Genomic DNA, 18,813 nt, shown 5'->3' with positions numbered 1-18,813 from the left:
CACGCGCGAGGGGCAGCCCCCACCCTAACCTCCTAGGCAGTGACCTTGATCACCTGTCTTCTTCCGCCCGAGGAAGAGACCCTCCCCCACGACCCTTCGCCTCCACCCCGCAGGCAATGATTATGGCCTGGCCTCCTACCTTCTACCCTCAAGGAAGAGGCCTCCCCGGCCTCCCACCTTCACCCCACGGGCAGTGACCCCGACTTCCTTGGTCAGTGACCTCGGCCCCCCGTCACTCCCCGAGGAAGGGAGCCCCTAATCTTCACCCCTGGGGAACGGGAGAGTTGAGGCGCACGCTGGCCTTCCTGCCCAGGGCCGGGGAAAGATGTCCGGCAAGCTGCTATAAAGAGGAAACTGAGAGCCGTGAAGACCGTCCACTGGCTCCCTGCCCCTGGGTGCCGAGATTAGCACGCGCCGCAGGCAGAACTTGGCGCCCCGCCCCTTCACCACACGTGTGCCCCGCCCCTCCCGCGCACGCGCGCTCCGCCCCGGCTGATTCCCACCCCTCCCCCAGTCCTGCCAGTCGCGTCTCGTGCTACCACCCTGCGCGGGGCCCGCCGGGAGCCAGCCGAGAAATGGGACGGAAAGCAGGGAAAAGCCCGCCCGGGCTGGTGGCGCGAGCTGCGCAGGAGCAGATCGCGGGCCCGCCCCCAGGCCGGCGGCACGGCCATATTTAAAGGGAGGCCGGAGAGGCGAGCCAATGGGCGGCCAGCGTGTGGGGGCGGGGCGTGGCGGCGCAGGCCCCGGATGTGGCTGCTGTGGCCCCTCCTCCCCCGCGCTCCCCTCAGAGCCCCCGGCCGCGCGCCGCCGCCGCTCGCTCGCTGGTCCCCGCGCAGGCCCTCGCGCGGCGGTGAGGCGGCGCCGAGGCCGAGGAGAGGGCGACGAGGCGACCGCGCGGAGGCGAGCGGGCCAAGCCCGGCCGGGCGGCCGCCGCCATGAGCGGCTCCTCGGGCACCCCGTACCTGGGCAGCAAGATCAGCCTCATCTCCAAAGCGCAAATCCGCTACGAGGGCATCCTCTACACCATCGACACGGACAACTCCACCGTGGCGCTCGCCAAAGGTAGCGCCCCGCGGCCGCCCCAACCGTCCGGCCCCCACCCCCGCCAACAGCCGGGCCCGCGCCCCCGCCCTACCCCCACCTCACCAGCGCGCCCCTTCCCCAGTCCCGCCTCACCCCCCGGGGTGCCCCTCCCCCCGTCCCCCGGCGCGCCCCCGCATCCGGTCCGCGCCCCCCGGGGCGCCCCCGGCCTCCGCCCCTGTCCCGTTGCAGCCCTCCGGGGCTCGACCCGCACAATGGGCTCCCCCGGCCCCGGAGGCGGCGTAATTGTGAGCGGCCGCCGGGCGCAGCCCGGAGTTGGGGTGGGGAGGTGGGGGTGGGTCCACCTCCCGCGGCGCCGCCCCCCGTTCTCCATGGTGGCGTAGCCCACCTCTATAGGTGGGGGCTCGGCGTTGCTGGGGTTGCCTGCCCTAGGGCCGCGGGCCGCGGGCGCCGAGAAAAGCTGGGTCCCTGGGGGAAGGGGAGGGGAAGGGAGGGATGGGGGGTGGGCAGACCCGAGTCTCGCCGGGCCTCTCCGGGACGCTGTGGGGGCAGGGGGTGAGAAAACGACTCCTGCAAGCCCTTCTGGAACCTATTAAGCAGCTGGGGCCTTGAGCCTGAACAAATACCACGTCTTAATGGATTCTCCTGCCAGGATAAGAGCATCGGTTTGCGGCTAGGTGCTCCGTTTGAAAGCGCCTTCCTACTCTAATTCAGACGTTTGGTGTGTGGGTTTATCCTTTGGTGACAGACCCCTCCCTGCGGGCGCTGGTAACCCCACTGAAGTCCTGGGAGACTAGGGAAAAGATGGCTGCATTGTGCCTCTGCTGGAGCCCAGAGTCTTTCTGAGTGTGTTGAGGCAGGAGGTGGCCCCAAAGTTCCTTTGTCTTCATCCTCCGGGAAGGTAACTAGTGTGGTTCCCCTGCCTCCGAGAAGTGCTGCGTGCAGCCAGGTCTACAGAAGCCCCGTGTGGTTGGTGGGTCTTGTTAGGCTAAGGATATTGTGATGGGCTTCAAGGGTCAAGGCGCAGCGCGCACTCTCCTGTGTTAGAGCCCCAGGTCTTTAGGTCGCAGTCAGTTCCCAGCTCTGGGAATAGGTCCTCCAAAGACTAGTTGTTAAGTTTTTGGATGGATGCGTTGCTCCAGGAGGTGTTGATACAAGTACTGTTAGTATTGTGTTAGTATAAGTACTAATTACTAACTAGTATTATAAGATTATAATTATTTGTACTTTTTGACCGCATTTGGCCTGAGACCCTGGTTGGAAAACCTGAGGCCCAGAGTAGTCCCTGGTCCTCAGTGTGCTCAAATTAGAGGCAGCCTCAAGCCCATCTGTGCCTCAGAGATCCCAGGAGGAGACACTTGCTTGGGCTCCTTGAACCCTGCCATTAAGGATTAACCCCATAGGAAGTTCCTCTAGGAGACTGTGACACTGCTGGTGGGCGTCCATGTTCAGGGCCCCCCTCTCCCATTGTTTCTCTACCAGCTCCTCCCAGCCTGGTTGTGGACAGAAGGGTGGGGATAGCACTCAACCCACAGCTTTTCTCAGTTGAAAACAGACTCCCCAGGGCTGATGTGTCGTGAAGTTTCAATCAAAAAGCAGCTTTGGGGCCGTTTAATCTGCTAAGTCAGACGTGAATGGGGGTTCTGCAAACCAGACGACTCATTTTGTGAGAGTGCTGGCTTGTATTTGAAAGTGAGAACATTGAGCTTCATGAATCTTTCCTTGTCCTTTGTGACCTAGAACTTTTTGGAGCTTCGACAGCTGGGGTCTTGTCAGTTGATAATGGCATCTTCTCCATTGATAATTGTGGGTGGGTATTAGTTGAAACGTGGAAACTGGGTGCTGTGGATGGCTCCTAGGAGGGGACTGATTGAATGCACTTGGTTGAGGACAACAAATTAACCCTTCTTTTTCTCAACCCCTAAGTGAGGTCCTTTGGTACTGAAGACCGTCCCACAGATAGGCCTGCCCCCCCTAGAGAGGAGATTTATGAGTACATCATCTTCCGGGGAAGTGATATCAAAGATATTACTGTGTGTGAACCTCCGAAAGCTCAGCACACGCTCCCTCAGGATCCTGCTATCGTTCAAGTAAGTGCCTCGCTGTGTTTCTGTTGTGGACATTGTTTCTAAGAGGTGCTGGTTTCCAAGTGGAACTTGGTGTCGTCTGGCCAGAGTGCTCAACTCAAAAAATGATCTTTTCATGAAAAGTAGTTGAATTTTTGTCTAGGCGGTTGGTGTTCTGTGGGAGGTCTTAAGCTCCTCTAGCATGCAGTGGGGTGTACTGAAGAGGGAGGTGGGTGTGCTGGGAGGGGTTGGGGCGAGATGCTTCTAGGGGAAATTACTGATATGCACCTGGGGGGCTTGTCCTTAGTGTCAGGTTGGGAAAGCCTGAAGCCCCAGTGGCGTGCTATGAGCAGCAGAGATGCTTGGAGGGTCTTGGGTCAGTGGAACTCGCTCTTTCCACACTGTCCAGGCGTTGTATTCAGAGTTGTGGAACATTGACGTTGGAGGTCTCATGTCACATGCCTGCCTGCTGCGTTAGGGCATTTGCCCTGGATTACTAGGGAGCCCAGGCTGATACTTTCTTGACTTGTAAACTTCGACAGTCACTGACTCTGTTGGGGTTCACACTGCAGGAGGCTCTGGGGCTGAGCGTGCCCCCTGGGAGGTAGGAGCTTGCACTCTGGGCTGTGGACCCCGTAAAGAAGCCCCAGGCCAGACTTTGGAAAGGTTTGGAGTGAGTGTCCCTAGGAAGCTGACAAGAAGGAAGTACCTGAGCAAGTCCTTGAGAGACAGCGGGGCCCAGGCACCAGTCTACCTGAAGGTGGGGAGCCAGAGAGGAGATGCGTGAAGACAGTTCCCTAGTGGCACAGCTGGGCCCCTGAATGTTGGGGGAAGGGCCTAGTCGATGCCCCTGGTCCTCTGAGCTTTTAGTCATAGGCAGCGGGGGGCCATTAGAGGGGTTCATAGTGTTAGGAGAAGATCGTGTTAGAATTTCATAGACTGGTGTAGCTGGGGATAAAGTATGGAAAGGGCCGTTCTGAGCTCCCTGAGACCATCTTGGAGGCTCATGCGCCTCGGTGCCGCTTCAGCCTCTGCGAACACAGGCCGACAGCCTGGCTGCCTTTGCTGGTCTGCACGGTGCTCTCCAGGCAGGGTGACGGGAGGCCTTGCGCTGCTCTCACCTGTGTGTCTCATTGCTCAGTCTTCCCTGGGCTCGGGCTCGGCCTCCTCCTTCCAGCCACACGTGCCTTACAGCCCCTTCCGAGGGATGCCGCCCTACAGCCAGCTGGCCGCCAGCTCCCTGCTTAGCCAGCAGTATGCCGCTTCCTTGGGTTTAGGTGAGTAACCTTTGCCACCTGTGAACTGCCTGTGCTGTGACATCCAGGTGATGGGCACAGACCCTGGTGGTGGGGACACTGTATTCTTGTCACATCCAGATTGTAGTGCACACTGCGTAATGTATCCTTCTCAGTGCCCCTTCAGCTAGTGAGAAATTAGTAATTCCTCAAATGAATGAGAGGCAGCAGTATGAGTTTTGAAACAGATGAATCGAATTAGAATTCCTTTAAAATAGCCTGTCTGGGTGGAAGTTGTGGTACGTCTGCTTCAAGGAAGAAATAACTGATATGTGTAATTACAGATGAGTTCTAACCACTTACACATTTGTCAGCCTATAAATATAAAACTTAAATGCAACACCCACCTATTCTATCCTTTTATCATTCTCCTGTCAGTGCTTTGCTCAAAAGTGAAATTTCCCCCACGGCTCAGTAAATTTTCCTCTACACGCATAGACTGAGGGTTACCTGGCCATAGGTTTGCAGTGCATTCAGACCACAGAGTTGCAGGCATTGCCTACTTCGCTCATGAGTCATGCTTGTAAGAATCCTGCTGTCTTGACCACTGCTCCCACAGTGCAGGAGCCCTTCTCACCTGGCTCCCTTTTCCTAGATGAGGCTTGTGTGATCAGAGTGCCCCGTGAAAGAGCCTGCTGGGTGCGAGCAGAGTCTCTCCTTACTCACCTGTGTGCTTTCTTGTTTGCTCTTGTCTCCTTTATCTTCTTTTAGAAAAGTTGGTAAGCCCTCCAGCCTCAGCCGCGGCTTCCAGCCCTAGTTCTTCTCCATCTCCACAACCTGTTTCAGAGCTTGACATGTCCTCAGAGCCACACCAGCTCACTTCCAAGGGTAACAGCAGTTTTGGAAAACTGCATGCTGTGTTGCGAGCTAAGAGCGAGGGGTAAACCAGTAGCCCAGAATGACAGTAGCTGTAGCAAATAACTTGCTGAGCCCATGGATCAGTTCAAGTGCTTCTGTGTGGTTCTGCACATGATCCTGGAGTAATGACTCCCACAGTTTTAAATAACTGATTAGAAAGAACCGGCAGTGCACTTTGTTCACTCGTCCTGAGTCCAGGGCCTGTTTCCACCTATACCGTAATTACCTCTACTCAGAAGGCCCTTTTCTGGGGTTTCTGGTGGGGAAGACTGCAGGGCGATCGCCTGCTGCTCTGGGATCCGTGTGGCACTTTCCTCACCACCCAGGGCATGAGGAATCGGGGGCCTCAGCTATCTTTGGGGAGAGAAGCACCATTAAAATTGGGTGGCCAACCTGAGCTGTGGACCAGGTGAACAGTGGGCCTGATCCTTGGCTTATTAACACTGGTTTGTGCAACCTGTCTGCCGGGTGCCTGCACTTGGGGGAGTTTCTTGACCTCTGGGCCTTCTCCTTTCACTAGCAATCTGACACGAGAGCTCTGTGCGCCGCCCTCACCACTGCAGAGATGAGGTGGTGCCTGGGGCTTCCGTTACAGCCCACAACTACTGTCAGTCTGTTAACCTGCTTGTGTTGCTTTCCTGCATGGATGCCAGAGGATCTGAGCTATGGCTGTAGTGATGGGTTTTCCCCACTTAAAAATTGCCTGAGATAGTTGGTGGTTCTTAGGGCTCTTTACTTAGAACTGCTCTAAAGGCAAGATAGTTTGACTGCTCTGTTTTTGTGAAAGGCAAACAAGCCCAAGGTTCTTGCTGAGTCTGGTTACAGGGTGGGTAGGACGCAGCTGTGTCTTGTTGCGGGAAGGCCGTGCTCAGTGACGCGATTGTCAGAGGAAGTGGTCTAGGTTAATTAATGCCACCACAGAGAACACTTAGGAGTACCAGTGTGGGGACTTCCCTGGTAGTCCAATGGTTAAGAATTCGTGCTTCCCCGAAGGAGGCACAGGTTCGATCCCTGGTCAGGAAACTAAGATCCTGCATGCTTTGTGGTGTGGCCAAAATAAAAAAAAAGTACCTGTGTGTAGGGCCTGGCTTCTGAGTACTTCTGATCTTTACCAGGAATTTCTGACCGTCGTTTCTGTTGTGTGTGGAGCAGAAGGTAGACTGTCCTGTGCTCATGTGTGCTGGACTGCTCCTCCGAACATGGCTACTCCATGGTTAGGGCTCATTCTGTCCCAGAAGTCTGTGCGCCTCCACCTAGTCTTCAGCCATCTGTTGAACAGTGCCCACAGGAATGCAGGAGGGGAGACGGCCTGACCTCCCCTCTGGCCTCCTCTTGTGGCTGAGCCCCTCCTTTGAGCTGGGAATTCTGCCAAGATTGGCTTCCAGGGCTTCTCGCCCTCAGGCCTGGGGATGCCTCGGGGTGGGGAAAGACCCCTGCAGTGCCTGCTCCAGGGGTAGCCTGGGAACCCTCGGCTCTTAACAGGGAGCCTTCACGGGAGGAGCGCAGGCTGTCACTTCTCTGTAGTCAGCTCTCATCGCTTCATCCTTTTAGACTTTATTGTGCCTTAAGCAAAAATGACCGTGTTCTAGCATTTTTAACTTCAAAGGCTGACCACTGCATTTTGTGGAAGATGCCAGACTGAGATGGTTCTTGTCTAGCAGGGCCCAGAGTGAAACACATTCTCAGACCGTGAATTCACCAGCATCTCAGGACTGTCAAGCCCCCACGGGGTTAGAGCTTATGTGGTTTGGGGGAAGCGTTTCCTAAGGCACTTGAGAGGTGTTCGTGGTGGTAAGGGTTTCCCTCCTCGGGGTGCCCTAACTAGGGGAGCCTGCTGGCTTTGTTGCTGCCTAGACTCAACGCAGGGGCTGGTACAGGTCGGGGCTGTGCTGCATTTGGTAGAATTTCTCAAGGCGGTTGCCTTCCTCTCCTGCCTCACTCACCATCTGGGAGACAAGTATCGGGGTGTGGGGTGTGAGGCTTGCTTCTTTTCTCCGTTTTTAAATCTTCTTCTCCTCAACTCAGGAGCCAGCTTTCCGTCTGTCTCAGTTGGCAAGAGCCCCATGGTGGAGCAGGCCGTCCAAACTGGATCTCTTGATAACTTGAACTCCAAGAAGCTGTTACCTGGCAAGGGCACTGTGGGCATGCAGCTCAACGGGCGCCCGGCCCCACCCAGCAGCAAGGCTACCACCGGTACTTAACTGCTCTCTTGCCTGGTCTTTATTCATGTTCTCATAGGCACAGCGCTTCCTGGGGGGGATCTCTATTTTTTTAACTAGACCCCCCGGCCCCACACCTCACAAGCCTTATAGGCTTTGCAGGGCAGCCTCTTGCCACGTGTCCCCTGGGGGTGCAGCCCACATCCCTTGCTGGGCTCTGCTTCTGCGGGTGTGGCCTTAAACTCTTCCCTTTTGCACCTTAGATGTCCCTCAGCCAGCAGCTGTGCAAACGCAAGGGCAGGTGAACGACGAGAACAGAAGGCCTCAGAGGCGGCGCTCAGGTAACAGCGGTCACCACTTAAAGAGTTCTGGGGGCCCTGCTCTGCTCTCTGCTCCTGCCTGCTTCCCGTGGGCGACAGTTTAAGGGGGCCGGGTTCAGCGGTGGCTTCCATGTATCCTGTCCCTCTTGGTCTACTGTTTCACGCTGAGCAATGTTGGGTTAGTGGCTTACCAGCCAAGGCCACCCTTTCTTCTCACAGGGAACAGACGAACAAGGAACCGCTCCAGAGGGCAAAGCCGTCCAACTAACATCAAGGAAAACACAATCAAGTTTGAAGGTGACTTTGATTTTGAGAGTGCAAATGCCCAGTTCAACCGAGAAGAGCTGGACAAGGAATTTAAGAAGAAACTGAATTTTAAAGGTCTGAAAATTTGCCCTCCCCGCAGGAGTGTCCATAGAGTGGGTCAAGGAAAGATAGCTGGGGGTGAGGGGCAGCTGGGAATGGTGGTCAGTGGGAAAGCGTGCCTGTCATATAAGGAATTCCTGGCAAGGAGAGGAGTCTGGAGGGGGAACAAGAGCAGACTGCAGGGCCTGGGACAGTGTGGGGTGAAAGAGACCAGCCCTGAGGAGCAGAAGAGCTTTTACTCAGTGCAGAATACTCCCGGGCGTTTCCCAAAGCCTCAGTCAGCCAGAGTGGTGCAGTGGGGACCTGTCCTGGCAGAAGGGGCTTGGTTTGCTCCCTGGCATCTCAGTGCTCCGCTTCTCTGTGCAGATGACAAAGCTGAGAAAGGGGAAGAGAAGGACCTGGCTGTGGTGACCCAGAGTGATGAGGCCCCTGCTGAGGAGGACCACTTGGGGCCCAACTGCTACTACGACAAGTCCAAGTCCTTCTTTGACAACATCTCCTCTGAACTCAAAACCAGGTTGGGGGGCTGAGGGACCAGGCAAGCCCTCGGGGAGCTGGTGTGGAGCTGGTGTACCTGCGCTCTTGAGACTGGGGCATGCTCCCATGGAGACCAAACCCAGATCTCAGGTTCAGGGCAGATCTCTGTGGCCCCCATTCACAGTTTTACCATCATGCATACAGTAGCCCCAGTGGCACCAGCAGTAAGTGGGGGCCTGGGAGCCCGGGTGGTCACTGGTGCTAGAGTGATCTGACCCAGGTCCAGGCACCTCTTTGCTCAGCTGCCCTTTCCCCATCAAGGTGGGGGTGGAAAGTGCTCCCTGCTGGTACTGCTGATGTTCAGTTCTGTACCACCTCGCCTGGGCCTGCTTCCTGGTCTGACCTTGCTGGCTTGAGGCCCTTGCCACCTAGGCAGCTGGCAAGGGTGTCCACGGTTTTCTTAAACCTGATGGCTTGAGGCCGGGAACTCGTTTATGTGCTTTGTTTTTAATACCCAACAGCTGATGCCTAGGTGCTGCCCAGGAACATGCTAGACAGTAAATGGAGTCTGCAGGATGAGCATGGTGTGGACACTCAGGTCCCTTCGTTACTTGAGTAGTGGGCGCTGGGGGTCCAGCAGAAAGGAAAGGAAGAGGCTCTTGTCTCCCCTCCCCGAGCACATAGCGGCCTTGTGCTGGCCTTAAGAGGTTGCAGGTGTGAGAGACCTGTCCAGTGGGAAACAGGCCTGGGAAGTCTTGCAGTGCAGAGGCTCCAGCTCCACGGTCCTGACTGGATTGCCGCTGCCCCCACCCTCCCGCCCCCCATGGCTCCAGTGATGAGTCACCATCTGTCCTCCTTCCTCCCCAGGCTGTGTGAGGAGCTGCCTGCTGCAGTCAGTTTCACGTTTTTTGTTTGTGGTTCAGTTCCAGGCGGACGACGTGGGCTGAGGAGAGGAAGCTCAACACGGAGACCTTCGGAGTGTCAGGGAGGTTCCTCCGAGGCCGTAGTTTCCGGGGTGGATTTCGAGGGGGCAGGGGCAACGGTGCAACCCGCCGTAACCCGACTTCCCACAGAGCTGGGACTGGCAGGGTGTAACGAGGCAGCCAAAGGTAAGTAAGGGGGCTTCGTGATCCTTTAGCATCGTGGCCAAACTGGGCCCCATTAATCTTAATCACTTGGGGGGCTCTCAGGGACGGTAGGACTCAGGCCCCAGGTTGTCAAAGTGAGGGTCCAGGCACAGAAGGGTGGGGTGTTTCCTCCTCTAGTGTGGTCAGTCAGGAGAGATGATTACAAGCTGGGGCTAGCCCCAGCCTGGCCCTGCAGTGCCCCCGAGTCTGCATCTTTAACTAGGTCGAGGGATCACGTGTGCCCCTTGGGGTCTGGATGGTACGTGAGCTGCAGGTGGGACCTGGAGCTGCTTCCCGACCCCCAGCTTGGACAAAAGCAATGACCTCAAGTTGTGTTGGCTGACTTGGGGTCGGGGGAAGGTTGAGTAGCACATTCTTCATTGGAAGCCAGGATGTGCTGGGCTTGGGCTGGGGAGCTGCCCGGTGAGACACTAACCAGGTGTCATGTCTTCTCGAAGGCTCTTGCTGAAGCAGCACGGGTGCCAGGCCGTGTCTACAAGGACGATGGAGAACGCTGCACTTACTGGGAGAGACATGGTCACTTCGTTTACTGAGTTTGGAAAGTTCCACACTACTACTTAAGTTTTGGACTGAACTTGGATGTGGTCTGGCTTAGAACCTCTTGTTTGGGGAAGTGTACATGGGAGACTGCTTTGAGGTGTCCTAGCCTATTTTTCCTTTTTAGTTGTGCACAGCCTGATTGTAAGGTTTTGGTGATCTGCAGAAAGGTTCTGGAGCGAAAGCGTGATCCTCATTTTGTGACCTTTCTTGGACAGCTTTGACTTTAAGGTGGAACCAAATTTCATTTGGCAAATGCAGCAGCCAAATGCATCTCTGTAACTCAACTGGCCGCGGACGCTGTTGGCCTGGCACCCCCACTGCCACAGGTGGGGCCCAGGAGCTGGGCACGGCCAGCACGGGGGCATGTGGGGCGGGTGGGCCTAGGGCAGGGAAAAGTGCGGTGTCCCACAGATCATGTTGTTTAAGCAAAGCAGATGACCCTGATATCCCAAGGGGCAATGTCAAGGTAGGGGCTGGCGGGGTTGGGGTGGGGGGCTCCTGTGGTGAGCTGTCACTTGGAGTGTGGTTCTTTAGGAATCGGGGTTGGGGGTGAACACCCAGGACAAGCCCCTCTGTGGCGTGCCTGTCTTTGCCAGTCCCTGACCCAGGCCAGTCAGTGGTGGACTCAGGCCGAACACTGTTCGGTGTCTCATCCACTTGGAAATGAGCCAGTCTTTTTTTTTTGGGAGGTCGATTGACCGAGAGCCTATTTCTTCTCAGTTGTAAATAGTTCCATGTTTTTGTTTTACTGGTAGGTGGAGGGGAGGGTGGGAATATAAATTCGTTGCATGAGACCTTTAGTAGAAGCATGTTCCCTCTGACAGGGCATTGTGGTGAACATAAGCACCTTGGTAACTAAATCCCTTTAAGTAGGCATAAAGGTTTTAGTTCTGTATTACGTTACTGTAAAAGCTTAGGTTTATTTTTGTAGGACTTCATGGCTAAGAATTAGAGCATAGCAATGGGGTTGCTCTGTTGGAGTAATGTAAACTTGTAATTATAAATAAACACGCAAACCTTTAAAACTCTTGCTCTAGAAATAGTCCTGTTGATTCTGCTGCCTAAATTACATCAGGGTTAACATGCCTGTCTCACATGCATGCTGTGCGTGTGCTGTTCAGGCCTTGAGCTGGTCAGATCTCTGGGGACACCTGGTACTGTGAGCAAGACCTGGTCAGTCTGGGTGTGGGCCGTCAGCCAGGCCCTTTTGGGGTGAGTGATCCTGCTCTCTGGACGCTTTGGGACACTGGTTTAAAAAACCAGCTTCAGAAGGCTTGCTACCTTAATGCAGCTTCCACACCCCCAGAACTTCATGTTGATGCCTTATAACGTGTTACAGGGCTGGACCCTTGGACCACAGAGAAAAGCAGAGACCTGGCCGCTTCGAGGTGGAAGCACTTCACATCACTGTTAATGGGCATGCAGGTGGTTTCTCAAAGGCAGTCTCAGGGCAGGGCCAGGCAGCAGGTGGACCAAGCCTTGTGTTCTGGCCAACGTCCTCTTCTGGGCAGGCCACCACTCCTAGCAGGTCCTGAGCCCTGGTGGTAGTTGCAGAATTTGAACAAATTCTTGGCAACTTTACATTCGGGCGACTGACATCTTTGACCAGTGACAAATAAATACCTTCCACAGTTGACCTGCTGGATACAACCAGCCTAAACAATAGTTCTAAACTAGGTAGGTGACTCCACACTCAAGCTCAACAAGTATTTCTCTGCTAGAGATTCTAAATATAGTTGTCAGTTTACCACCTATGACCAATCTTGCTATTAAAAATTTAAAATGACAATCAATCATTGTGACACTTCAGGCTGAGTTTACAATGTATCTAGGCCTTTTCACTGTTTTGGCTGTGCTGTGTGGCTTATGGGATTTTAGGTTCCCGACCAGGGAGTGAATGAATGAATGGGGGGGGCCCCTCAGCAGTCAAAGTGCCAAGTCCTGCCCCTGGATCACCCTGTACTCTTCAGGAGTCTGATGGATGGATATAATCCACTGAACCGAGAACTCAGTTCAAGAAAAGCCACAGACAAGACAGCAGAGCCCTGGAGTACTACCAGTGCAGTCAGAAGAGACCACCAGCCCAGACTCAAGAGAGCTCCCTGGGTTCTCCTGCGGTACCAGAAGCCAAAAGGCAATGCCATTGCTAAAGCTGGTAGTAGAGCCCACAAGAGGCAGAGAGCTATGCAGGCAAAGGAGGTGGAAGGGGTTCTTCTACCCAGGCAAAGTTTAGGACCATCACTTACTCTGTAAGTGGGCTGGAAGCTAAAAGGAGGATAATCTTTCTGGTTAAAAAGGGGGTGGGGGTAGGAACCAGAAGTCTTAAGGATCAAAACAGGAATGCTGACCTGATTTACTAGAACCAGAAATTCAAGACCAGTTCTGGAGCTGCACTGCAAAGTGAGCTCCAGGTTTAAACTGAGCGCAGTCTGTCCTTGTGTCCTGATGTCATACATTCATCAAGGACTACAACAAAGTGTGAGAAGAAATGGTCATTGTGTGTCTAGAACCCTTAAACTGGAGAAACCCCAAGTTTCTGCCTCCATGGTGCCTCTTGTCTACTGCCCTGTATAGCCTTTCCACAAATCGCAAGGGAGGGATTCCACTCAACCATCACCTTGTCTTAGACCTTGGTGAGGAGCAGAAAGGAGTGTTCCAGAGACCCAAAGTGAACAAGTTCCCTAAAGAGCTAGCCATACACCTTAAAGATGCAATCACCTCTGAAAGAAAGGTTAAAAAATAGGCAAATTTATTGTAGGACACTTGGACAGTATGGATAAGTGGAATGGAAACGCATATGTATCCTTTTGGAAACCAGCCATGATTTGAATTTAAAAATCGTTACAAGCAAAATTTCATTTCATCATGATGCTTTCTTTTGTTTCTTCTTTTCATTTTCTTCTTTTTCTTTCTCAATCTCAGCAACATATTTCTCAATCTCTTCAGGATTTAAAATCTACCAAAGGAATAGTATATGATTAGCCACACAAGGTGCCCCCAAACCTAAGTCCCAGATGCCCCCTCTGGCTGCTTCTACAGGAGAGCGAAGCCACATGTGGCCAACCCAGGGGACAAGGTGGAACCAACGTGTAGATGGTCAGTGTGGGAATGCTTTCTTTTCCACTCGTGTGGGGACCCTTGGAAAGAACATTTCTTGGCGCTAGAGAGGTTCTGAACATGCACTGCCCCCTGCCCTGACCACTGGGAACGCACCCAAAGAGAAGGACAGCAAACCAACTTGGTGCTTTACCTTGAGGGGTTGATCTCGCCTCATGACAGCAAGCTCTATGTTTTTGCCACCTGACTGCACCACCTTTGAGGGGAGAAAAGAGCATCAGACACCTCACCCACCTCAACCAGACTTGGTGCCCCGTGAACCTGAACCCAGAACTGCTGCACAAGGGGAGGGGTGGACACGGGGTGCCCTGGCTGCCCACTGATGCGGCCTTGTGAGCTATCTGCACTCCTCTGATCTTGGCACAGCTGGGTTTGGGCAGGCTTGCTGTCCCTCCTCCTGCGGGCAGATGGACTCAGGGCCCTGCCAACTGCTCGCAGCCTGCCCCATCACCGAGGCCTGATGCCTGGGCCCCAGCCTAGCCTTAGAGCTGTAATCCCCTTCTGCCTCTTTGGCTTCACCCCCAGCACCTCCAAGGTCTTGACAAACTCTTAAGACCTCACAGCTCCCATCCATTATTCCCAGTTCTAATTCTGATTCTAGCAATAGCTTGAGCCTCAGAAAGTCTGAACTCTAGGCCAACTTAGCCACTTGGTACCCTGACTGCCCCAGATGTATAAAGGAGCTGACAGCACCAAAGTGGTGCCTGGTGGTACCGTGAGTGCCTGCGCCTCTCCTTGTTGCCTACACATTAGGCTGTTCCATCCCATGCTGTCCATTCCCCAGGCCAAGTACCACCACCACCATAGCATGGGTGTATTCATCTTGCCCAGGTTTCAAATACAAACTTACTTCCAGAAGGGCCTTGATAACCAGCTTAATAGTCAGATCATCTGTTTCAATGGCTTCGTCAGTATAATTCTTCTCCAGGAATTCACGCACTGACTTGGCACCCCGGCCTATAGCATTGGCCTGAAACAGGGATGTGTGTTACATGGCACAGAATGCAACGATCCAGAGACAGCCAGTGCCACCCTGCTCCCACGTGCTGTGGAGAGGCAGCCGGGCTGGGGGAGACCCTGCCCCATGGCTTCTTTTGCAAAGGGCTATTTGGAGTTGGTGCTCATGCCCACCAAGAATGGGATTCTAATGAAAGACACATGGCCATCTTGCATACGCCACGTGTCCTTACAGCTCACTATCCTTTGCTCCCAAACATCAACACTGAACAATTTCCCGGCTTCCACATCACAAGTGTCACGAGCACGCAACGTGTGTATGCGTACATCCCTCTATAGGATGAAGCCAGCTCAAGGTCCCAACAGCCTCCAAAACTGCTTCTACAGGCAAGATGGCCCCAAGCCCCTTTTTTGTCAGGGACTCACCTTCCAGGCATGGTATGTGCCCGAGGGGTCAGTCTGATAGAGTCGGGGGGTGCCATCAAAGTCGAAACCCACAATGAGGGCAGAGATGCCAAACGGCCGGCGCCCATTGCTCTGCGTGTAGCGCTAGTGGAGAAAGAGACACAGTGACATTGCAGCCTCCTCATGGAGGCTGCCCAGAACCCACCGCAAATAAAACACACTGTGTTCCAAACACACATTTAACAAAAGGATGAAAATAAATTAAGCCCACGTTCAGGTTACTTGTAATTCAAGTGAAAAATGAAACGAGCCCATGGTTTCTCAGCATTCCTCCTTCCTGCGCTACATTTTCATTCTTAGAAAGAACAGAACTGCATCATGGAGCTGGGGTTCCTTGGAGTTACTTTGACAGCAGACACAATCTGGCTACATACCAGGTTCACAGGTGACTAAGATTTCACCAAGAGCGGGGGTGGCTTTTAGCCCCTTCACAACTGTTTGGTGACAGGTCATTCAGAACTAAACCAAAACTACATCATGTCCCTCTAGAAATATAAATCTGGACTACTCCAGGCCACTAAATAAAAACACCACAAATACCACTGAAAAGGATACACAATAGTAAAACTGCAGATGAAGTCAAGGTTAGGACTGTGCCTGTGGAACAAGTGCAGGCTCCCGATTTGCCCACAGTGATGTCCCGTGGCAGGACGCTCCAGGACACAGCTCATCACCAGAGCCGAGCCACAGCAGGAACACCCACCTGCTTCAGACTGGCAATATAACGGGTGATGTACTCCACAGTGACCGGGTCCTCCACGGTCAGTCGGTGGCTCTGGCATTCCACGCGGGCCCTGTTGATGACTATTCTTGCATCAGCAGTGAGGCCTGCAAGGATCACAAAGACAACACCCCCTAAGCCATGCCTCATCTGGACAATTGTCAAGGATGGCGCAGATCACATGAATGGACAGCAGATAACCTCGGGCATGTTCTAAAACTGGTCCTGAGAGGCAGCACCAAGGTTACTCTGAGCCCCACAGTGGAACCAGCAGCCACTGTGAAATCCTCTGAGAAAGCTGCATAGGTAAGGAGCTATGAGTGCTAGGTTACACACACACTAAGTCTTTGACAAGTCAGTCTCTATGGGAACTGGGATCTTCCTGCTGAAGGAGGAAATGACTGAAACCACATAAGTGCAAGAACACTGCACATCCCGAGAGCAGGGCGCTGTCCAGCTTGCCCCACTTCATAGGTACACGGTTAACTATGGACAGCTGACCTTCCTCCTGACAGCAGCAATGAGGAGACAGCACACCCCCTCTTTTTGGAACCATTGATTTAGCCCCTTTGCTTCAGCCTCCTGGGGAGGATCGTACCCCTGAAACTGAGGCCAGCCCTTTTCTTCAAGGCCAAATCTTTCTCTTAAACGATTTCGGTTTACCCAATCACGTGCCTCCCATAGCCCTTTCACTAGGTTAACCTCCAGAGAGCCGTTCTTCCAAGAGACAGGGACACAGTGCTGGCCCCAGACTCACCGGCGAATGCCATGCAGACATTATCATCCAGAGCACAGATCTTCCGCACTGTCCTTTCATCCTGCAGTTTAGCCACTGACTTCTTCTCCACACCAAGAACAACAATGTCTTTTCCTCGAACACCGACCTTCAATAAATATCAACGGGGCACTTATGAAACTGACCAGAGGTTTTGCCACCAGAGACACAGCACTAAGAGCAGATGTTAACATGGTCCTGTGAACACCCCTGTGGGGGCACGCACACCCTGCAAACTGTGGGCCTTAATCCACTTTTGGGAGAGCTAGCCCAGGCATCACCATCTAGGCACCTAGCCTTGTGCCTTAAAATACTGATGTGTAGTTTCAGTTACAACACAACTGAGGAAAAACTGCTATATAATCCATATGTTTGTGAACATGTGTCATTTCAACCCAGTGAATCAGAGTCTCTGTAAAGCTTCAGCATGAGTCCCTAACAGTGAAGTCAGGTGTTCCAAAAGCAGTGTTGCTGTGATTATGAAACTGTACCCGAACCCTTCCCTCTCTCTCCTGTGCACTTGTTTTTTCTTTTTTGATTATACCACCAGGCTCAAGGGATCCTAGCTCCCTGACTAGGGACTGAACCTGGGTCACAGCAGTGAAAGTACGGAGTCCTAACCACTGGACCACCAAGGAACTCCCCCTCCTGCACTTTTGAAATCAATGTGCACAGCGGTGGAGAAGTGCCTGGTATGGTATCAGATGAACAACATATCAACTATTACTGGAAGACCCATGGCTCTCTGCTTACGGCTGACACTATAGCAGAAAAAAAGATGTTTTAAATACATGGGGGGGGGAACCACATTGGCTGCCCAGTTAACCCACTCAAAGCACAACAGACACAAACCAGACAATCACTTGTAAAAGCAACTACTCTCAGTTTGGACAGGGTATCTCAGCCTTGGCCCTACAGGCACCTGGGCCAGCTAATTCTTCAATGTGGGGGGCCAGGTCCGAGCCCTGTTGGATGTTTAGAAATTTCCATGGCCCGTGCAAAGAAGCACCATGTGGCAGCGTTTCAGATTTCAAGGAGCTTTCTCATAAACTGTCTGCAAAGGCCAGGCCCAGAGGCAGCAATCAGGGCAAGCAGAGGCAGCCATCTGGCTGGCCCACGGTGGAGGGGTGTCAGTTGACATTCCCCCAGTAGTCTTCAAGCTGAGCTGAGGTAGGTCAGAAAGTGGATTTGGAGCCTTAATTTCGAGATTCACGAAATAAAAAAAACTTCAAAATTCACAACCGTCCCTGCCTACTCAGGCCTCTGAAACACTAAATGATTAGGAAAAAAAAAAAACAACACAAAAACCCATCATCCAGTTTGACTGATAAACTGACAGGTTATCTTAAAGACCACAGGTATTCACACCTGAAGCAGCGGCCTAAATGACAGACCGCTCAGGTGCGAAGGGACCCGAGTCGGGGGCAGGGTCCAAAGTGGGAGGACTCAGCAGTCGGACCCAGGAGGGAGCCTGCCCGCCGCGCCGGCGGCCCGGGAACTGCAGTGCCGATGCGACACCGGCCGCCCTTTGTTCTCGAGATCGCCCCGGGCCTGGAGGGCAACTACTTTCTGGGGGCGGGGGACGACAAGGAGGGGGGAGTCGGCTACCTGGGAGCTGTCCAGACTCTGTCCGCCCCAGCCACATACTCCTTCAAGGAGTGCCCGAGAACTAGCAAGGGCCGGGCCCTGCCTCTCTAAGCCCCGCGCCCTCGCACCGCCCCAGGCTCCCAAGGCCCGCGCAGGGGCTCCCGCCAAGATGGCGTCGGCGGCAGGCGCGCGCTCGGCTCTGGACACGGCGCGGGGAAGCGAAGCCCGCAGCCAGCAGAGCCCTTGTCTAGGCACCAGCAGGCCCGCTCGCCCATACGCGGAAGCCGGCTCCTGGAGAGCCGCCCGGTCTGCCCTCGCGACCGCCGCTTGCGGCGCTCCTTTCTCGCAGTGGCGCCCCAGTCCCAGCTTCCGTGTGCGCCCCAGGCCACCATGCCTCCCTGGGCCCCGAACCACTGCGCGCCCGTCAGCGTGGCCCCCGGGGAAGCGGGTCGGCGAGACGCGCCCGGGCCCCACCCAGCCGCCCGGGCCTCTGCCGCCCCCCGCGCCCCGCCTCCCCGCTTACCGCGGTCGAGCCCTTCTTCACGGCCTCCTGCGCGTACTCCACTTGGAAAAGGTGGCCGTCGGGCGAGAAAACGGTGATGGCGCGGTCGTAGCTCATGCCTGCGGAACGACGCGGCCGGGCCCGGGAAAAGCGCACACTCACGGCCGCGCAGCCGGCGATTCACAACGTTGCTGCGCCGGCGCCGCGCGCGCCCGCCCGCCCCCGGCGCCCCCGATTACGCTAGCGGCGTAAGGCGGCGTCCCGGGGCGTCAGGCGGTGCTGGGCTGACGTGCGCGCGCAACGGGGCGGGGCCCGGCCGAACCACAGGCGGCCGGGCGCGGGGGGTGCCGCGGCTGCCGCGGGCTGGGCGCGGGACACGGAGCGGTCTCCCGGGGGCGCGGTGCGGGGCTCTGCCTCAA

General features: G+C 54.7%; 2 protein-coding genes across 5 annotated transcripts; one reads left to right on the top strand and one right to left on the bottom strand.

Annotated features, from left to right (window-relative positions):
* The first annotated feature begins 935 nt into the window (after positions 1-935).
* LSM14B (LSM family member 14B) lies at positions 936-10,619 on the top strand. Of its 2 annotated transcripts, XM_068987301.1 has the most exons (10): positions 936-1,062; positions 2,968-3,131; positions 4,249-4,384; positions 5,114-5,230; positions 7,286-7,453; positions 7,683-7,760; positions 7,959-8,120; positions 8,472-8,622; positions 9,506-9,691; positions 10,168-10,619. In XM_068987301.1, the coding sequence occupies exons 1-9, from the start codon at positions 936-938 to the stop codon at positions 9,675-9,677; spliced, it is 1,275 nt and encodes a 424-aa protein (XP_068843402.1). In that variant the 3' UTR covers positions 9,678-9,691; positions 10,168-10,619. The 2 variants fall into 2 exon arrangements, with proteins under 2 accessions (XP_068843402.1, XP_068843403.1); XM_068987302.1 differs by lacking the exon at positions 5,114-5,230.
* Positions 10,620-13,027: 2,408 nt separating this feature from the next.
* Positions 13,028-18,605, bottom strand: PSMA7 (proteasome 20S subunit alpha 7). 3 transcript variants are annotated; one of them, XM_068987172.1, is made up of 7 exons: positions 18,416-18,605; positions 16,288-16,414; positions 15,513-15,664; positions 14,771-14,893; positions 14,238-14,357; positions 13,521-13,583; positions 13,028-13,226 (listed from the first exon to the last, which is right to left on the bottom strand). In XM_068987172.1, the coding sequence occupies exons 1-7, from the start codon at positions 18,509-18,511 to the stop codon at positions 13,134-13,136; spliced, it is 774 nt and encodes a 257-aa protein (XP_068843273.1). In that variant the 5' UTR covers positions 18,512-18,605; the 3' UTR covers positions 13,028-13,133. The 3 variants fall into 3 exon arrangements, with proteins under 3 accessions (XP_068843273.1, XP_068843274.1, XP_068843275.1); XM_068987173.1 differs by having other exon boundaries at positions 15,513-15,637; XM_068987174.1 differs by lacking the exon at positions 16,288-16,414 and having other exon boundaries at positions 15,513-15,643; positions 18,409-18,605.
* Between the last annotated feature and the right edge of the window lie 208 nt (positions 18,606-18,813).

The sequence above is a fragment of the Capricornis sumatraensis genome, chromosome 15, assembly GCF_032405125.1.
Source record: "Capricornis sumatraensis isolate serow.1 chromosome 15, serow.2, whole genome shotgun sequence".
NCBI lineage: Eukaryota > Metazoa > Chordata > Mammalia > Artiodactyla > Bovidae > Capricornis > Capricornis sumatraensis.
This window is presented reverse-complemented; position numbering and strand designations above follow the sequence as displayed.